A 20,919-nucleotide genomic window follows, 5' to 3' on the forward strand; every position below is an offset into this window, starting at 1 on the left:
AAAATACGAAGAAAAAATCAATAACATTGATAACACTTTAAAAGCATATATTTTTATATTGAGTTCTCAATGGAATTTTAAATAGAACACTTAAAAAGACTTGTGAACAAACTATTTCATTTTTCATCCACATTAAAATACATTTTAAACAATACATTACCCCTGGATATTGGGCAGGATAAGGGGTGATATTTTTGAAAGCCCACAGTATATTTTGATGCTGGGCCAGTTGTCGTGTGAAGTTCCTTGATTGCTGACAACACATTCGTAACAAACCATAGTACGCTGGTAAAGTCATACGATTAAACATCATCACATCCTGGTCCTCATGATCGGCACTGAAATGTTAAACTTCGATAAAAATTTTGTACACACAGAGCAAAAAATTAGTTACCAACATGGTCAAAGCATACCAGAACAAGGACATCCAACTATTCAAAGAAAGCACTCACAATAAGGTTGATAAATGTGAATAATAAAAGTCGTGGTCAAATTTTTTTGTGTCAGCCTCTCATTACATTGATAAAGCCTACTCAGGTCAATGTCACAATTTCTAAATTGACAGCGGTACAAGTTAGTTCAAGGAACACACTCCAAAGTGATTTATTTCAATTGTAAGACACTAGTTTGACAATCAAGCTGAAATGGAGATGTTGCCACTAAATTAATTTATATGAAGATTGGATCTAAAAACATATTATATGATGATTTTGTGACACAAAATTAGACCATAAAACGTTAATTTCAAAGTACATTGTAATAAACAAATCATTGAACAGGCAATAGTACAAAGTCTTATTAAACATATTGTTTTGGTTCACCTCTTTCTATATTCCAGCATAAACTTATAAATAATTATTTTGATAGAAAAGAAGGAAATAAATAGTTCAAAGCTTCACTAATCTGCTTGTGCTTTAGTTTGGTTTTACAGGGCACCAACACAATTTAGGTAATATGGCACCGAAACAGGAAAAATGATTTTGGCTAACCCGAGGGTAAATAAATTAAAGCAACACCAGATGTCAACACTACCTAACCTAACCTGCTGGAGCTAAGAGATGATTATACTCCTGTAATTCTAACCCATTAAGTTGCTTCTTACGATCATGCAGGGAAAAACAGTGGCTGCAATTCTAATGCCTCAAGCCTTAAAGGCAAAACCTAAGCCACAAAAAGAGGGAAGCTGCATGTGATAAATGTAATAAACTAATACTTACAGTATGTAGGTGAAGGGTATATGTTTACACACATGTGGATTGTGAACGATCAATTTCACATTCTCTGGACATTCTACACAAGCTTGGTACCAGAACAACAATAATGCCTGTAAAACAAATAAACAAACTTTTGTGAAAATGGGTACCAGAGAACTGAGGTCTAATTTGAGAAACATTTTCTTACCAAAAGTTTAATCTTATTAAAGAAAACTTGAAAAATGTTTGAGGAAGCAATAACTAGCGAAGGTATAAAATACATCAAATATGGTATATTATGGTCAACTTTATTGCTTATAGGGCATTATGTACCTTTTAACTTTCATTACGAACCATAATTCTAGACTAAAGATCAAAAATTGTATTTTATTAAGGACAAATATCTCACCTGTTTATTGTGATGCATTGAGATCTGGGGTTCTGACAATTTAGGCTGAAATAGTGCCCACAAGTCACTGAAATGATGTCCAAACTGAAAACAACAACAAGAGTACAGTCCACTTAGTGAATAGAAAGAAAATATATCCGGTAAAGACAACATTTCTACCACTTTAAATTTTAACATTGTATTCAATACATACAGGAATACTTAATTAACAAGATTTGTATAACTGACATCTTGATTCTTCTTATGAGAATTTTCTCATGAACTCTGATCATAAAATACTGTTAGAAAATAATAAATGCAATATACAACACCTAAGATCATTAATCAAATGCTGTTTAAAAACAACAATTTTTCTCTTATATTTATATAGTAGATTAGTATAAACTTTATAGTTGATTACCATGAGTTTTTCCTGCTTAGATACCAAACAGAACTGTAGTACTGTGAAATAACAGATGAGTTTAGTGGTCCCCTGTGTTTGAGGGTCAACATACAGTCGACACCGTGGTAACAGACTTAGCAAATGCTCGTATACTTTGTGTAACACCATCAATGCCTCACTGCTCATCTGTAAACACAATTGATAAGTGTTATTGACCTCAAGATGTACATAACAACAACAACAAAAACAATGATAATACATATCAATAATCTTCAAAATTAAAATAGGAAATCATTTCTAACCATACAATCATTGTAGAATGGAAACTATATGTTTAATCTATAAAATGCTTTTCAAAGTCTTAGCAACAACTCATTAATGTTTCTTAGCAACAAGTCATTAATGTTTATACAAATTGTTAAATTGTTAACACATTGGTAAAGACATTTCATATACAATTGCTCCCCCCCCCCCGCCAGTATTGATTTGAATCTTGCTATAAATGTTTCTAGCATTGGGATATTACATAAGAGTAAACAACCGAGCTACATAATGAGTTTACAGAGATTCTGAGCACTAGCTAATGCTAGGAATTATTAATTCATATCTACATTTTTAGACTGGAAAGTCATTATATGAACTCAGGAATATCAAAAAAAGCTAACCAAACAGGAATATCAAAAAGAGCTAACCAAATAGGAATATCAAAAAAAAGCTAACCAAATAGAAATATTAAGTACTAGAAGATACTTACTGGGATTTCTTTGTGTGGACTAAGAACACTTCTAGATGTTCTGTACATTTGTCTAAAATGTGTACTGGGAACCAGGGATATAACAAGGGCACCAGCAGCTACAATACAGTATATGTATTTTATTAGACCAAAACCAGAACATTTAGTGACTAACATTTCTAAACCACCACTCTTTGAATTTATGTATCTTTTTTATTAAAACACATCTTTAACTTATGATTTATTGAACATAACCATTACTTGATTGAATGTATAATCTAGTTTTTTTCATTTTATAAAATTTGGGCACTACAAGCATTTACCATACCAACAAATTAAAAATTCTAAGAAATATTAGGAAAAAAGTGGTGATTTAGAAGTATACATACATGCCTGTATCAAAACAAAGTCTGTTCATCATAATTTTTGGCAGACTTCAGGTATTAAGATGCTGCATTGTTAATGTATGATGATTTAAAAAAATAATAACTGCAAGCAATTCTAAATAAGAGTTTCTGTTTCTATGCCAGAACTATAACAAGAGGGCCATGATGGCCCTGAGGTCGCTCACCTGTATATAGGCCCCCCCACCCCCGGGCCAATTTTTACCCAAGGGCTTTTATTTGTTTATTTGAACAGACTTGGTAGACACCCACATGCTAAACTCTAATTTCTAGCTCATTGGGTTTTTTAAAAGAAGATTTTTAAAGTTTTTACTATACACATATAGTTAAAAACAATGACACCCCTGGGGCAGGGCCAGTTTTGACCCCCGGGCTTTTATTTGAACAAACTTTGTAGATATTTACTTAAAGATGTTTCATGCTTAATATCTAAACTCTAGCTATTTGGGTTTTTTCAAAGAAGATTTTCTAAGTTTTTGCTATACACATATAAGGAAAATCAATGACCCCCCCCCCACCCGGGCGGGGCCAGTTTTGACCCCAGGGCTTTTATTTGAACATACTTGGTAGACACCAATTAGAACATGTTTCATGCTAAATATCTTAGCTCTAGCTCTTTGAGTTCTTTAAAAGAAGATTTTTTAAGTTTTTACTATATGCATATAGGGAAAATCAATGACCCCCTTGGGCGGGCCAATTTTGACCCCAGGGCTTTTATTTGAACAAACTTGGTAGACACTTATTAGAAGATGTTTCATGCTGAATATCTTAGCTCTAGCTCTTTGGGTTCTTTAAAAGAAGATTTTTTAAGTTTTTACTATATGCATATAGGGAAAATCTATGACCCCCTGGGGTGGGGTCAATTTTGACCCCAGGGCGTTTATTTGAACAAACTTGGTAGACATTCACTAGAAGATGTTTCATGCCAAATATCTAAGCTCTAGCTCTTTGGGTTCTTCAAAAGAAGATTTTTTAAGTTTTTACTATATGCATATAGGGAAAATCAATGACCCCCGGGGTGGGGCCAATTTTGACCACAGGGCTTTAATTTGAACAAACTTGGTAGACACTCACTAGAAGATGTTTCATGCTTAATATCTTAGCTCTAGCTCTTTGGGTTCTTTAAAAGAAGATTTTTTAAGTTTTTACTATATGCATATAGGGAAAATCAATGACCCCCTGGGGCGGGGCCATTTTTGACCCCAGGGCTTTTATTTGAAAAAACTTGGTAGACACTTATTAGAAGATGTTTCATGCTAAATATCTTAGCTCTAGCTCTTTGGGTTCTTTAAAAGAAGATTTTTTAAGTTTTTACTATATGCATATAGGGAAAATCTATGACCCCCTGGGCGGGGTCAATTTTGACCCAAGGGCTTTTATTTGAACAAACTTGGTAGACATTCACTAGAAGATGTTTCATGCCAAATATCTAAGCTCTAGCTCTTTGGGTTCTTTAAAAGAAGATTTTTTAAGTTTTTACTATATGCATATAGGGAAAATCAATGACCCCCATGGGATGGGGCCAATTTTGACCAAAGGGCTTTAATTTGAACAAACTTGGTAGACACTCACTAGAAGATGTTTCATGCTTAATATCTTAGCTCTAGCTCTTTGGGTTCTTTAAAAGAAGATTTTTTAAGTTTTTACTATATGCATATAGGGAAAATCAATGACCCCCTGGGGCGGGGCCAATTTTGACCCCAGGGCTTTTATTTGAACAAACTTGGTAGACATTCACTAGAAGATGTTTCATGCTTAATATCTAAGCTCTAGCTCTTACGGTTCTTTAAAAGAAGATTTTTTAAGTTTTTACTATATGCATATAGGGAAAATCAATGACCCCCCGGGGCGGGGCCAATTTTGACCCCAGGGCTTTTATTTGAACAAACTTGGTAGACACTCACTAGAAGATGTTTCATGCCAAATATCTAAGCTCTAGCTCTTATGGTTCTTTAAAAGAAGATTTTTTAAGTTTTTACTATATGCATATAGGGAAAATCAATGACCCCCTGGGGCGGGGCCAATTTTGACCCCAGGGCTTTTATTTTAACAAACTTGGTAGACGCTTACTAGAAGATGTTTCATGCCAAATATCTAAGCTCTAGCTCTTGGGGTTGTTTAAAAGAAGATATTTAAAGATTTTTCTTTCGGTTGCCATGGCAACCAGAGTTCTGCATGGAATTAAATTCTTTGAACAATTTTTAAAGGTGACCACCAAAGGAACATTCCTGTGAAGTTTGGATGAAATTGGCTCACTTTGTGACAGGTGAGCTAAAAATCTCCACAAAATTACTTAGACATTATAACTTCACTGCAAGCATAACCTTTTTTTTATTACAATGTTTCTTAAATACTTTCTATTATTAAACAAGAAATGTGTCCATAGGACACGGGTGCCCCCACCGCGCCACTGTTCTGTCAATCTTATGACCTAAGGTCAAATATTTTTTGAAAACTAAAAATCTTTTACTAAGTAAAGGGCAAGAACTACAAATACTGAATAAATCCACAAGCAAACCCCAAGGTACATTAGTACACATGCTGACCAACATTCTTATAAACTTTCAGCCTACAAGTGAAATACTTTTTGAGCTAGGCATAAACATGTTGAAAATTGCAAATTTGTACTACTGTAAGTCAAGGACAATAACTCTAACAAAACTGAAAAAAATCCACATGCAAAGTCCCAGGTGCATAGCTTCACAGTGATGTGAATCATTATTCCTGTAATTTAGTGATGTTGATCATTATTCCTGTAAAATTGGTTGATTCTAACTCTAGCACTAAAGGAACAAACAACAACCTTGTGAAACGGTTTTTACTAAGTCAAGGGAAATAACTCTACAAATACTGGATAAATCCACAAGCGAAACCCCAGGTGCAAAACTAAATATGCTGAGCGACCTTCCCGTAATGTTTAATGACTCTAGGTCAAATCCTTTTTGAGTAACATGCGACACAAGTCAAGGGCAATAACTCTAAAAATACTAAATAAATCCAAATGAAAGTACCTGGTGCACCACTACACATGCTGATCAATATTCCTGTAAAGTTTCATGACTCTTGGTCAAATAGTTTTTGAGTTACATGCGACACAAGTTGAAAATTGCAAAATTTTACGAAGTCAAGGGCAATAACTCTAAAAATACTAAAAATATCCAGACGAAAACACCCAGGTGCCCAACTACACATGCTGATCAACATTCCTGTAAAGTTTCATGATCCAGGTCAAATACTTTTTGAGTTACATGCCACACAAGTTTAAAATTGCAAAATTTTACTAAGTCAAGGGCAATAACTCTAAAAATACTTAAAATATCCAGACGAAAATACCCAGGTGCCCAACTACACATGCTGATCAATATTCCTGTAAAGTTTCATGACTCTAGGTCAAATACTTTTTGAGTTACATGCGACACAAGTTGAAAATGGCAAAATTTTACTAAGTCAAGGGCAATAACTCTAAAAATACTAAAAATATCCAGACAAAAATACCCAGGTGCACAACTACACATGCTGATCAACATTCCTGTAAAGTTTCATGACTCTAGGTCAAATACTTTTTGAGTTACATGCGACACAAAAGAGAACGGACAGACAGAAGGACGGACGGGAAGGACAGATGGACGAACAAGGGTAAATCTAAATGCCCGCCACTAAAGTGGGGGCACAATAAAAGAAGTTCAACAGTATATCTATATAACTGAAATATATCAATATGCTAAACAGTCAATACTGACATCAAAGTTGCTATGGCACTTACAATTTCTGACCCTGGCATTATTGTTCTTGATGAGATAGTGTTCCACCCAGCAGTCCATCTGGTTCAACATGTAGTGATTGGCCAGTTTGTTACGAGTCACCTGATTGGCCATCCAGTCGAGGCATGCCACAGGGTTACACATTGCCAGCTAATATGGAACACAAGATATTGCATATAAGATACTACATTAACAGCAAAATATATGTATTTACTATTTAGTCCTGATTTGAATTTCAAACTGCCCATCAGTCAACAGCATTAAGTCTTGGCACTGCAGGTCTAACAAACTCTCACTTGGCATCAAAAGCCTTAATTGTTGTTAGCATACAAGTAATTTAATTAAAATCCTCAAGATAATAAATATTTCAAAATATTTACCTCCCAGAACCTCTGTAATATAAGCTGTGTGAATGGAGGCATCCCTGGAGGGCCTCCAACAAACTCTACCAACATAGACATCAGTTTGAAGAATGGCTGAGATTGCTGCAATAACATCAAATAATAAAACATATTAAAACATCTTTGTAACTTTCTTTTTTACAAATTATAAATATGTTTCAATGTTGAAATGAGATTTTCTTTACATCTGTTAAATATTCTTATAGATTCATTTATCAGTTAATAGAGCCTATGCAGACAGCCTCATAGAAATTAGTTTGAAATCATTTTATTTTCATGCAAAATTATGAAAAGAGATATAAAAATTTCATATCTTATTACTATTACATGAATATTCTCAATGTGTTACTTTCTCTAAATAAAGATATTATTATTATTATTATTATATTATTATTATTAGTTACAATGCATGTAACAAGAGACAAGCTTGCAATGTAATACATGTATACATAGTTTCCAATTTTCATTTTTAGGACTAAAAAAATTTTAGGTCCAAGAATCCTACAATCAACTTTATATTACAATATGAAGTAATGGTGCAAAATAAATTTACAACAGAATTGAACAGATACCAGTAAACATTACATACCTCTGGACTTAATTTCTTTATAGCACCAAATACCAAATTGACAATCTGAAGACAAACACATTATACCATACATCAAAAGTTTCTCACAACCAAGTTACATCAAAATCATTTTGGGTACATCTTTTTCCTTAAAACATTAACATTTGTAACATTTCGTTGTTAAAAATGTTTCTTGATTTATTAACAAGGTTGTTTCTACATCTTCTGAATTAAACTACCAACTTTTCAAATCACATCACCCAGGAAGTAAAAATTGCTTGCATCATATTTCAACAAAATTTGTCACCAAAAATACGCTCTGAATCAAAACAATTACAGCTAAGTAGTTCCGAGTTTTAATAAGAACAGTTGTGTGAAATGGGATTCACGCAGGCAAATACCACTAATATTCACAATCCCAAAGGCATTTTCCCAAAATACAAACCCAAACAAGAGCCGGTTGAACCGGGTGATGCTCCCGAAATAGGTTTTGGACACAGGAAGGTATACCTCTTGTAGTGTCAGAGTTATGTCACAGACAAAGTTCAAAGTGTAACAAGATTGCATTTGTAAAAAATGCTATGCCACCGCATAAATACAACACTAAAATAGTAATGTAGGAACACATTTTTTTTTGTTTTGACCCCAGGGCTTTAATTTGAATAATCTTGCTAAAGGTTCACTACAGAATGTTTACTGCAAAATGTCTCACCTCTAGCCTTTATCAATTCGAGAAGGTGATTTTTTAAAGTTTTTACTATATACATGTAAGGAAACCTATGACCCCGGGGCAGGGCTAGTTTTGACACTAGAGGCAAAATTTGAACAGCTTTGGTAGAGTACCTATAGATGATATCATATACCAAATATCAAAGCTCTAAGCCTTGTACCTTCAGACAATAAGATTTTTTAATTTTTCACTATATGTACATAGTGAAAATCAATGACCCCGGGGGATGGGGCCAATTTTGAACCCAGGGCTATAATTTGTTCAATCTTGCTAGAGGTTCACTACACAATGTTTCATGCAAAATATCTATCCTCTAGCCTTTGTCAATTTAGAGAAGATGATTTTTAAGTTTTTACTATATACATATAAGGAAAACTATGACCCGGGAAATTTGACATAGACAAATTTTTAATTTGGATAATACTATATGGGTAATACACACTACCAAAGTTAATCTACTTATCACAAGAGGTAATTTCTTATGTACATATAGTGAAACAAAATTTGACCCACTAAATTACTCTTGTAAATCTAAGACAGCTTAGCAAATATAAGTAGGTTTGGTCTTACAATGAATTTTCTTAATTGTTTTTTATTCCATATTTGGGTCAGTTCAAAGCAGAATTCTGCATTATAAATTCTACAATTTGCAAGGCTTCACCAAGATCATCTTGCCAAGTTTGGTTGAAATGATATGGTTTTTTCAAAAAGCAAGCATGTTTTTAGTTACTTAAAAATATACACAAATATACCATAGCACAACAGAAAAAGAACAACAAATAATTTATATCCCATCGCAGAGCTGGGGATAAAAACCCAATTTTTTGTGCACGACACATTGTCTCAATATGGTGATAATTTCTGTGAAATTGTTGTAAAATCCTACTTCAAATAACAAAGTTATGGGCTGTGACCTTGACCTTCAAGGTAGCGACCCAAATGTTGCGCGCGACACATCGTCTCAATATGGTGATCATTTCTGTGAAAGAGTTTTAAAATCCGATTTCAAATAACGAAGTTATGGGCCGGACACAATTTTGCTGCAAGGTCATACTGTGACCTTTACCTTCAAGGTAGCGACCCAAATGTTACACGCGACATGCCGTCTCAATATGGTGATCATTTCTGTGAAATAGTTCTAAAATCCAACTTCAAATAACAAAGTTATGGGCCGGACACTATTTTGCTGCAAGGTCATGCTGTGACCTTGACCTTCAAGGTAGCGACCCAATGGTTGTGCGTGACACTTCGTCTCAATATGGTGATCATTTCTGTGAAATAGTTTTAAAATCCGACTTTAAATAACAAAGTTATGTGCCAGACACGAATTCTGGACGTACGTACGGACGGACGGACAACCCGACGACTATATGCTCCCCCGAAATTTTTCGGGGAGCATAAAAATTCAAAAGAAAAGCAACTTACAGCACTAGCCAGGCCATCATTCCAGCGACATAGACTAAATATCAGGTTACATGTCTGACGTACATTAATGTTGTCCCTGATCTGATTAAACAGGAATGGATGACCCTGAAAAAAAAAAATGACAAGAAATACAACTTTTTTTAAATTGGATTATCATAGGATACTCACACTCACAGGTTTCTTATACAGGGTACTTAAAACAAAACCAAGTTTTGCCACTACCTGTATTGTAAATTAAAGATAAGAAATAAGAAGAGGTTGCTTGACATTGACTTTGTATTTAATTCTGTTTTTTTTCCATATCTATGAGAAACAGCTTTATAAGACAGAATTCTGGCCTCTTCTCTAATATCTACATGTGTCAATGCTCTCCATCTGTTACAAGGAGTTTTGGGTGAAGAATATGTTATTAATTAAAAAGTTTCATAGCCATGTTTCATGATTTTACTGAAAAATATTATCAAAATATTTACCTATAGCAAAAGAGAAAGTAGGGAAATAATAATAATTTTTTCTTCTTCTGCAAACATTATGAAAAACCTTTTTCTCATCATCTTCAATATTAGAAACAAGTACTCCACTAGCAATATAACCAAGTACACTGTGAGTACACAGATAGCATACCTTATTTGCAGAGATGATACAATGGTAATCTTTATCGGAGATCTGTAACTGATTATCGTCAGCGCTACGTGACTTCTCTACAAGTAGAGATATAAGGGCTATCATCTTCTCCAGTGATAGAGGTTTATAGGTATCATCTGGTATAGTTATAACCTCCTCCTCTTCTTCATCATCTGATAATATCTCCACCTGAAATATACACAAATCTAGTTAGTATGTTTAATAATAGCAAGACATGTATTCATTAAAATTCTAAAAGCTTTCAAAATTACAAATGTACTGCAAAATATATAATTCTTCTCAAGTAACAAGAGCTGTCACCCTAGTGACGAATGCCCCCAAAAGGGTTTCTTAAGCATGCAGGTATTATGAAAAGAAAAGGGAATGAAAGTAACTAATTGCTTAATACCTTATACCGAAATAAAATTAAGATCTTGTATAGATTATAGTTGATATACTTACATAATTCTCCTGTGCTTTCTGTCCCATGTAGAAATTCACCATGGTAGATATAGCGTTGAGATGTATGAGGAACATGCATTCTGTATCGCCCATCTTGGCAAAGTCGTACAAGAACGCAAAATATTCCATCAAATACTTGCTGTGAGGTCGCACCCCATGCTCCAGCTGTACAAACAAAACAAAATGTTGAGTAAACATTACCTTGTCTTATTGAATTCCATTATCACAATTTATTTCAGAATGATGACACCTTTATATGACTGTGTATATGAAAACTTTCCCTCATAACAGAATTTAAGGCTATTCTGATAGAAAAGGCTTTTAAGCATTTAACTGAAACAGATTTCTTGTTACTATAGTTACTAAGATAAATGACTTTATGACTAAGTGTTTTACTGAAGGCAAGTATATAATGAAAATGTACGATATTACCAGATTTTCAGATTATGATAATTTTTGGACTATAATGAGTAACTTACTATACTGAGCATTTTCTTGATGAATCTTGTCACACATGACTTATTTCCTAACTGTACTGTGTCTACTTCACCCTCTTCACTGAAAACATCAATAAAATGAACCATAAATAAATGTCACACTAAAAACTAGATCTTACTTAAAGTTTAAATTTGAATTTTGTATCTGTTATTGTGTGCACAAGAATGTTAATTTTTAAAACATAAACTACTAAAATGAAATAACATTATAACCATTGAATGCAAACAGATGTTATCATTAGTAGCAATCCAGGTCCAAGACTGCACATCTATTCAGTCTGATCAGATACTTCACTGTCTGATCCTTAATTTTGACAATTTGTTTTTGAAATATCAAGTTACAAAATTCAATTTAGGGAATAGAAAAGCTAACATTAAAATGCAACATGTAATTCTGTGATGGCATTAAATCATATGTATCTTATGCAATAAGACCAAGCTTAATCTTCTCAGAGATGTCATATTATCCTTGGATTAAAAGTGCTAATAATGCTGACTTGACTTTGTCACATGTATAAGTTTAGCTAGCCCGTATATATCTATGTAATCTAGCTAGGCTCTGTACTGCTGTCCTCATAATATCAAAATTTACTATGTATATCACTTTAACTAATGGACAAAATTGAAGAGAACATTTAGTTTACTCACTTTTCAATGAAAGGTTGAAGATACAGCTCAATTTGTGTTGGTTTTAATCTGTTTATCACATGTATCAATAGCCTCTGAAACATCTACAATACAAACATATATAAAGTTGTAGTCCTTACTGCAGGGTATTATATATTGTATCATAGTTTGGGGACCTTTCTGTTGAAAATGTGTCAGAGTTAAATCGTATACATATACATGCACAGTGCGTTAACTGGAGTGCAGGTATTAGTTACCCGCACTCCAGAGCATGCCCATTGATTGGCTCATTTTTGCTGGGGTTTACATATTGTGACGGCAGAGAAAGGGACAGCAACATAAATATCATATTCAGATGTTCGTTCATTGGTTTCTTTTTGCCAGGGTTTCATATTGTGACAACAGGGAACACCTTTTTATGTTTGACTATGACACAAAAGAGAAAAAACATTAAAACACTTGGCAATCTGATTAATACTCAGGGGCTACACCCCTAGTACAAATCAGATACCCTCGTGTTTCGATGCTCTTTCTATTACTAATATTCAGCGAACAATATGAAAAAAACATGTATTAATGTCAGGTGACAAATAAAAACATCGCATTATATTCACTAACAATTGTATGAAGCAGTTCACTTCTTTAATTTTATGGCTCACAAAATTTTTGCAAAATATTGTATTATAAATATACACTAAGAAAAAATATCACATAAGAAAGTTAAAATGTCATTTGGTATGTGATGAACATGAGAATATAAATACCTGTCTAGTAATCTGGTTAGGACATTTAATAAGAATCTGTTGTGGCCACCAATCACTTTCTGCCATGTGATCCAGGAACCACTGTTTAAATATACAAAATAATACATGGTTACTGTAAACATTGCATCATAATAAATAGCAACACAATTATGATAACTTCCATACTCTCAGTGCCTTAAAAGACAGATGGACCCTAATTAAGCATAAAATACACACAAGATAACTTTTTTACATATTACCAATGATTGGATAAAAATCACAGTCACAATAACAAATATAAGAAACTTTTACAACGGCTTTACATTTCAGAAATTTATTTGATTTTTTTTATTAATGAGAAACAAAACTTTATTATTTTTACAATAAAGTGCTACCCCTGTGATAATGATCTTACCTCACAAGACGCTTGACAGGAATTAAACTGTTTGGTTAACAACTCTATCCACTGTACCATTGTCGGCTATAATAATGAAGAAATTCATTAACAATATAAATATTTGCTGCTCTGATAGTATATCATCCAATGTTAAAAACATTTTCAATTAAATTTTATATCTAAAATGACTAGTTTGCTTTATTAATTTGATACAACGTAAACTTTAAATGTGCGACAAGATTTAGATTGAATGGAATTCCTTCTTTAACCAGAAATAATATCTAGAACTGGTTATGTTTCTCATCATTTTTCTTTTCATTTCCATCTTAACATCTAAACTTAATATGAATCAAATTTTAACATTTTTAATGACATACATTAATCTGTAGAAACTAGAACTGCCACTATCATGGCGTGAATACCCCCGCATACCACTTTGTCAGAATCAACAGTGGCCATTTAGAGCTCAAGGACAACCTCCCTGCCAAATCTGAGGTTACTAAGCCAGTGCATTGCTAAGTTATGTATTCTACATGCTTCAAATGTGAAAATGTCAAAATCAATACATTGTGGACAGGACATTCTTTAGTAATTGAGAAGAAAAGCTTTTTTTTGTCAAGGTCCCTGTGACCTTGACCTTTGACCCAGTGACCTCAAAATCAATAGGGGTCACCTTATAGTCATGATCAACATCCATGCCAAATATGAAGACTGTGGGTCAAAGGAATCTAAAGTTATTGGGCAGACAAACTTTTTGAAGTCAAAGTCCCTGTGACCTTGACCTTTGACCTGGTGACCTCAAAATCAATACGGGTCATCTACTAATCATGACTAACCTCCATTCCAAATATGAAAACTGTGGGTCAAAGGAATCTTAAGTTATTGGGCGGACAAGCTTTTTGAAGTCAAGGCCCCTGTGACCTTGACCTTTGACCTGGTGACCTCAAAATCAATAGGGGTCATCTACTAATCATGACTAACCTCCATGCCAAATATGAAGACTGTAGGTCAAAGGAATCTTAAGTTATTGGGCGGACAAGCTTTTTGAAGTCAAGGCCCCTGTGACCTTGACCTTTGACCTGGTGACCTCAAAATCAATAGGGGTCATCTACTAATCATGACTTACCTCCATGCCTAATATGAAGACTGTAGGTCAAAGGAATCTTAAGTTATTGGGCGGACAAGCTTTTTGAAGTCAAGGCCCCTGTGACCTTGACCTTTGACCTAGTGACCTCAAAATCAATAGGGGTCATCTACTAATCATGACTAACCTCCATACCAAATATGAAGACTAAGGGTCAAAGGAATCTTAAGTTATTGGGCGGACAAGAAAAAACCGACGGACAGACGGACAAGCTGATTCCAGTATACCCCCCTTACGACTTTGTTGTGCGGGGGTATAAAAAACTAAATATTATATGTTTACCTTTTCCTTTGCATGTATGAATGTTTCGAGGACAAATGATGTACTAAGTTGTGAGGATTTCAAGGCAACAAGAAGTGGATCTGTTTTAGGTAATGTTGTTGGTATATATGAACACGTCTGCATCATAAAACTGAAACACAAAAAATATCATTGACATCGTCCGTCTACACACCCCAAATAAATTTATACAATTTATAATAATCATAGAATCTATTCAAACATGAACATAACAATAGTTATGCCATTAATAAAATGTCTGTTTGGTTTTTACACAGATCTAACAATTTTTTTTTTGCTCATATCTATGCACCTGGTCCACCTAATCAGCTTTTCTGGATAACTAACTAATAATTACCAAACTTCAATTTTTTTTTTATTTCTCTCAGGAAGTCAGTTATTTCTCTCAGGAAGTCAGAAACTGCAAAATTTCACCCACCAAAATCAAGGAGTAAATAACTCCCAAACTTCCACTTATAGAAGCCCTGTACTAAGCAATGGTGCACTGATGACACTGCCAGCTAAGTCTACCAATACAGTGAAAGTTGAGAAAACCGGACGGCTTTCGGACCAAGGGTTTTGTCTGATTTTCTGAATGTCCCCTTCAGCTGTTCAGGATCCTATATACCGAGCAATGACTTACAAAGGATGCTGTATATTTGCATTTTCATGATCATGTGTACGTATAATGTTAAATAAAGAAATGATAAAATACAATAAAATATCCTGTTTTATTTTTGTCCCATTATTGAAAACAAGCATTTGATAGTATTGCGGGCAATACAGTAGTCCCCTACCGGTCCCTCAAAAAGTTCTTTAATTGTCATACACTCCTGTGTATTGCCATTTATAATGAATTTGAGGATGAAGTCTGTATTTGAAAATATCGACCACAAAACATAATAAAATAAGTTTGTTTATATCACAGTAATGTGTTAAGTTTCCATGCTTAGTAAGAAAATTATGTTTATACAACCTTGTCATATTATTACGATGTGGGATTTTAAAGTAAATCCTATAAGGAATGAAGAAGTTGGAGTGAAAATACCAGTTTTCTCGAAAAAAAATCTAAGTTCAAGGGGACATAATTCTGGAAATAGTCTTGCTAGAGTATTTAACCTTCTCAAAAATGTCGAGTGATAATAAGAAACATATATATGAAGTTTGAAGTAGATACATTAGGAAATAAAGAAGTTATTTAAAAAAGACAACATTTTTTTCCCCTAAAAAATCTAAGTTCAAGGGAGGTAATATTAATATTTTTTGTGCTAGAGTTATAAACCTTGTCACATATGATGTGGTTGATGACCAGGAACTTATATTTAAAGTTTGAAGTAAACACCTTAAGAAATAAAGAACATATAGTGAAAAAGCTGAAAAAATTTAAATCAGAAATCTTGAAATTCAGGCTATTTGTTGCCATAGCAACCAGAATTTTCAACATAGGAAGAAAATAAAAAGATGTGCATAATCTCCAGACTGCCATCTACCCATATTTCAAGTTTCATAAAAATATTTTCAGTACTTTTTTGAGTTATCACTGGATCCAGTTTATGTGTTAAATTTGCCATATTTTCAGACTATTTGTTGCCATAGCAACCAGAATTTTCAACATAGGAAGAAAAAAAAAAGACGTGCATAATCTCCATACTGCCATCTATCCATATATCAAGTTTCATAAAAATATTTTCAGTACTTTTTGCGTTATCGCGGGATCCAGTTTTGTGGACGGACGGACTGACGGACTGAAAGACTGACAGACAGACAGACAGACGGACAGACAGACGGACAGACAGACAGACAGACGGACGGAGGGTAAACCTAAAGTCCCCTCCGGTTAAACCGGTAGGGGACTAATAAATACAATAAAAATTTAGATTTAAACAAACAACAGTTTCCTCCCAACGATAAAGTCCGTTTGGGTAATCGAACATAGTTCACTTTGCTTATAATAATGCCCCAATTGTAAATATTGTCGATACCATATTTGTCAGATGAAGATTTTTAAAGTAGGTATCGGCAAAGTTTCACTGTCTTTAATTTATTTAAATTTGTTATTTATAGACAGCTCTCGTCGAATTCTTTTCGGCCATGGAATAGAACTTAACGCTGATAAATGTTGTTTCCGTTGCGTTGTCATTTTGGGAAATGAATATACATAAAGCAACGCAGTATAAAAATACTCTGATTTTTAATCATACTGATTTTAACTGATCAATTCCTCGTGCATTTTGGCATTTATATAAAATGGTAACATCGACACCTAACAATATATCAAACTGTGAAAAGAGACATAATAAACAAATCAGATAATAAGTGTTCCGTTACCGCTCAGTTGGCATATAAGGCACAACCAATTGATAAGTACACAAGATTATTCACACCTTCATCGTCCGGTATTGTCAGGGTAATTATCTATATATTTCACTTTGTAGTCCCCTATCAACTGTCCGATATTTGGTTTTTACAGATTCCAGTATTGTCAATGTTTAATACAATACTTTAAAGAAGGAAAATATTGGGACTGAATTATTCGTCCGGTATTTAGAGAGTTCTGATTTTCTCAGCGTCCGGTTTTCTCAACTTTCGCTGTATTACTAAAATCATTATAAATGAGCCTTTTAACTGAGGCTTTACATCAATATACATTCAGGATCTAGTTACTATTTCTGGAAAATATAAATTCTGTACTCTTGCGCTATCTTCAACACATTAATTTTCAAAATGAGCATCAGATAGCCATAATAAATGTTAATATTAACTTGAAAATAGACTAGTACACTTACTCAAAGTATGTATGTTCTATAATGTTTTTGTCTTGTAGGAACTGCATGTTGTCCTGCCAGATCCACTGTAATATATACACCACCTTTTATTAGTTAGTTATCAATGATAATAAGTTATTTCATTTATCAAGTAATAATGTATAGCTTGTTTGTTTATAGCAATGAAGCAAACCAATTTATCTTGGAAAAATAAAATTATGCTGGTTTTTACATAAAAAGACAGAAGAATGACGAGTAATATCCATTTTACCATGCAAACAAAATCAAGCAATCATCAACATTTTACTGAAACAGTTTACAGCATGAGGCTTTGATGGGAAAACATGAAAGAATAACCTGTTCAAGTTCCTTTGAGAGTTCAAAGTTGAACTTCTTGGCTGGTTCACAAATTTTCTCATCATCTGGTACCTTCTCTTTATTGCTTGGTAAACATTTCTCATAGAATAACATGTATGCACTATTTGTCTGTAAATAAAGGGACAGATTTTAATTTTTCAAACATACATTAATAGATCTATACCATCAATGAAAGCAATATTACCATCTTTGTCATGTTTTTTTTGTGTTTGTTTTAAATAGTTTTACGGTGCACCAACACAATTTATGTCATATGGCGCTGAAACAGGAAAGATGATTTTGGCTAACCTCGGGTGTTGCAAACATAAAGTAACAACAGGGGTCAAAGCCACTTCACCTGCTGGAGATGAGAGATGCATTGACTCCAGTAATTCAAACCCATTTAGTCACCTTTTACATTCATGTAGGAATAAATGGTGACTGCAATTTTGAAGCCTCAACCTTTACAGGCAAGCCCTCAGCCAAAAGGGGGACCATGTTTGACATTAAGACACACTTTTTAAACTACATCAAAATAAAACTGAAATTTGTCAAATGATTTCCTTAAACAAATTTTTGTACAAGGTATTTAAGCCCATCAGATAAAAAGTTGGAATCTTATTAATAAATCTACATTGTAAATATGCTGAATAAAATGTAATTTAATACACACGAACCTTTTCAAAAGAAAAGTCCATAAATTTCTCTGTTACAGAATCATAGGTTTTGCTCTGTAAAATAGAAAACAGTGACATAAATAAACCTAAACAAATTAACAATGAAGTAACACCAACAACAAATTCTGATTTTTCAATACTAAAAATCATTACAAAACTAAAAAACGTATCAAAAATTTGTATTTTCTTGTTAACTTACTGTCATTTCTCCACCAAAACATTCTGTGGCTATCTGAGTTGGATCAAACTGTTTTACTTCAGCATCATTAAACAGAAACCTACAATAAAACAATTTTTCTTTAAAAACTTGAATATTATAGGCAAAACAACCTGCCAAACATTTAATCACTTATAGTAAAAGTCAGGCATCACATGCCATCATCATGATCAATATTGACCCTGTCAAGGGCAATATCTAAATTACAGACAAAATCTCTGATGCAGAACTCCTGAATAAGTCTTGTCATTTCAGTATTTAAGACATTACCAAATATGACTCATAGTCCTATCTATATTACAATTAAGTAATTTATATCTATATAATATCCATACCAATACACTTCAAATATATTTGAATTCAAATGAGTTACCCACCATTTATCTTGACCAGACTCTGACTTATTTAACCGGTCTCGTATAAAACTATAGTAATGACCACCGTCTGCTGTTCCAGTGTGTACGGTTACACCGATTAATTCATACTCGTAATGCTCATCATCCGGTACACCGGTATCCCTCTCAATAAACCCATTATCTTCATCCTCATCTAGAAAAACAACGCAATAATACAGTTTTAAATCAATGTACTGTAAATCTTTTATATTCTTATATATTCTGTTTTATGAAATCTTTATTTATTTCTTTTTAACTTCTGCTGTTAAAACTGCAGCTCTAATCATTACAACTTAGCCACATAGACCTCCAAATTATCAAGGCATTAACTAAGACAGAAATCATCAAATACAAAACCATCAATATGCATATAGTGCATATCCAACTTTGTCCAGGATAACAGAAAAATGTCATAAATTCATATTATGTTTTATCCACAGTAAGGTATGTACATGTACACTTACCAAATTTTACTGACCAAGTGTCAAGAAATTTTACTTTATTTTTTATAAATCTTTTACCATTTAATATTGAACAGATATTAAACTATCAACCAGCTGTTTATTGTGGTTACTTTAACAATTCAAATTCTCGAAACTCTGTTTTGAAACATATAATTTACAAGCAATAGATAACGCCGAACCTTGTTGTAGTTTATCTGAGGAGATGAGATTTTTCTCCATGTATGGCGACATATCGAGACGTAACGGGAACGAGAAATGAGTGTTCACTTTCTCCTTCATCATGGTTAACATGTTAAACGTGTACCTCATGGTGTTAAAACAGATTATCTTTGGTAACTTCTTGAAACATGCTCTACAATAAACAACATAAAACAATTTTGCATCTGATGAAATGTTTGCTATCTGCAAATCCTAAACATCCTAAAACTCTTGCTCTCCGATATTATCAGTAATTCAACACAATTATATAAACAATGTATCAAACACATTAAAATAAGATTTCGTCAATATCTAATTCAACAGTATAAATTAACATAAACTACATGACACCAACAGACTTATCATAGAATCATTCTTTCATTTGTCAACAACTTTGCTCTTAATTCTATTTCTTGCAATGTTCTAAAACAGTACTCATCAACCTAAAATTTCATCTAAAGATATATGTCTAAAGTACAACAAGCATTCAAGTATAAATCTTTTAACCTTTTCCCTGTCATAGCAGTGTTCTAGGCTGGCTCTGCTTTTAATCAATACAGAAGTTTGAGATTTTGACATCAAAATATTAAAACTAAGCAGTCAACAGTGTAGTCTGATCAGACTAATTGCTTGACTATCTTGGTGGCATATGTTTCTTAGTCTTTTTTTACCACTAGCACACAAACGGTCATACATAATAAACAAAAGCTTATATCTACCTTTTTTCTGCTCTAACTTTCTTGCCACATTTAGAACAGGTATACATATTGTCTCCCTCCAGCATATCCTTCACAGTTACTTCATCTAGAGACTCCTATATAAATTATAATGTTTCAAACAATGAGGATTTTCTATGATCTCTAATGAATCAAAAAATTAAATAATCTCCTCTTTTCCAGAACATTTAAACTTAAAACAGAAGGTTTAAAGTGGCCCAATACTTCATTAAAGTGTTGTTATATTTTCCAGTCCAAACTGAGTCTGCATTTTTCATCCATTTATTTATGGTTTATTGCTCTTCAGGGATTTCTACTGTTCTGGAATATTTACTTGTATCAAATGGCTTA

General features: G+C 33.3%; 1 protein-coding gene across 1 annotated transcript in view; it reads right to left on the reverse strand.

Moving 5' to 3' along the window:
* LOC132729563 (ubiquitin carboxyl-terminal hydrolase 34-like) overlaps window positions 1-20,919 on the reverse strand; it is a 78,564-nt gene that overhangs the window by 12,009 nt on the left and 45,636 nt on the right. Inside the window, 23 exon segments of the mRNA XM_060715345.1 lie at window positions 161-338; window positions 1,218-1,324; window positions 1,603-1,686; window positions 2,003-2,170; window positions 2,739-2,836; window positions 6,885-7,032; window positions 7,263-7,367; window positions 7,873-7,917; window positions 10,007-10,111; window positions 10,631-10,819; window positions 11,093-11,257; window positions 11,572-11,650; window positions 12,238-12,320; window positions 12,981-13,061; window positions 13,375-13,440; window positions 14,783-14,912; window positions 17,566-17,630; window positions 17,902-18,030; window positions 18,579-18,632; window positions 18,778-18,856; window positions 19,173-19,344; window positions 19,834-20,006; window positions 20,572-20,666. Of these exon segments, the coding sequence (XP_060571328.1) occupies window positions 161-338; window positions 1,218-1,324; window positions 1,603-1,686; window positions 2,003-2,170; window positions 2,739-2,836; window positions 6,885-7,032; window positions 7,263-7,367; window positions 7,873-7,917; window positions 10,007-10,111; window positions 10,631-10,819; window positions 11,093-11,257; window positions 11,572-11,650; window positions 12,238-12,320; window positions 12,981-13,061; window positions 13,375-13,440; window positions 14,783-14,912; window positions 17,566-17,630; window positions 17,902-18,030; window positions 18,579-18,632; window positions 18,778-18,856; window positions 19,173-19,344; window positions 19,834-20,006; window positions 20,572-20,666 (2,598 nt within the window).

The sequence above is a fragment of the Ruditapes philippinarum genome, unplaced genomic scaffold, assembly GCF_026571515.1.
Source record: "Ruditapes philippinarum isolate M1 unplaced genomic scaffold, ASM2657151v2 ctg9_1_1_1_1, whole genome shotgun sequence".
Taxonomy (NCBI): Eukaryota; Metazoa; Mollusca; class Bivalvia; order Venerida; family Veneridae; genus Ruditapes; species Ruditapes philippinarum.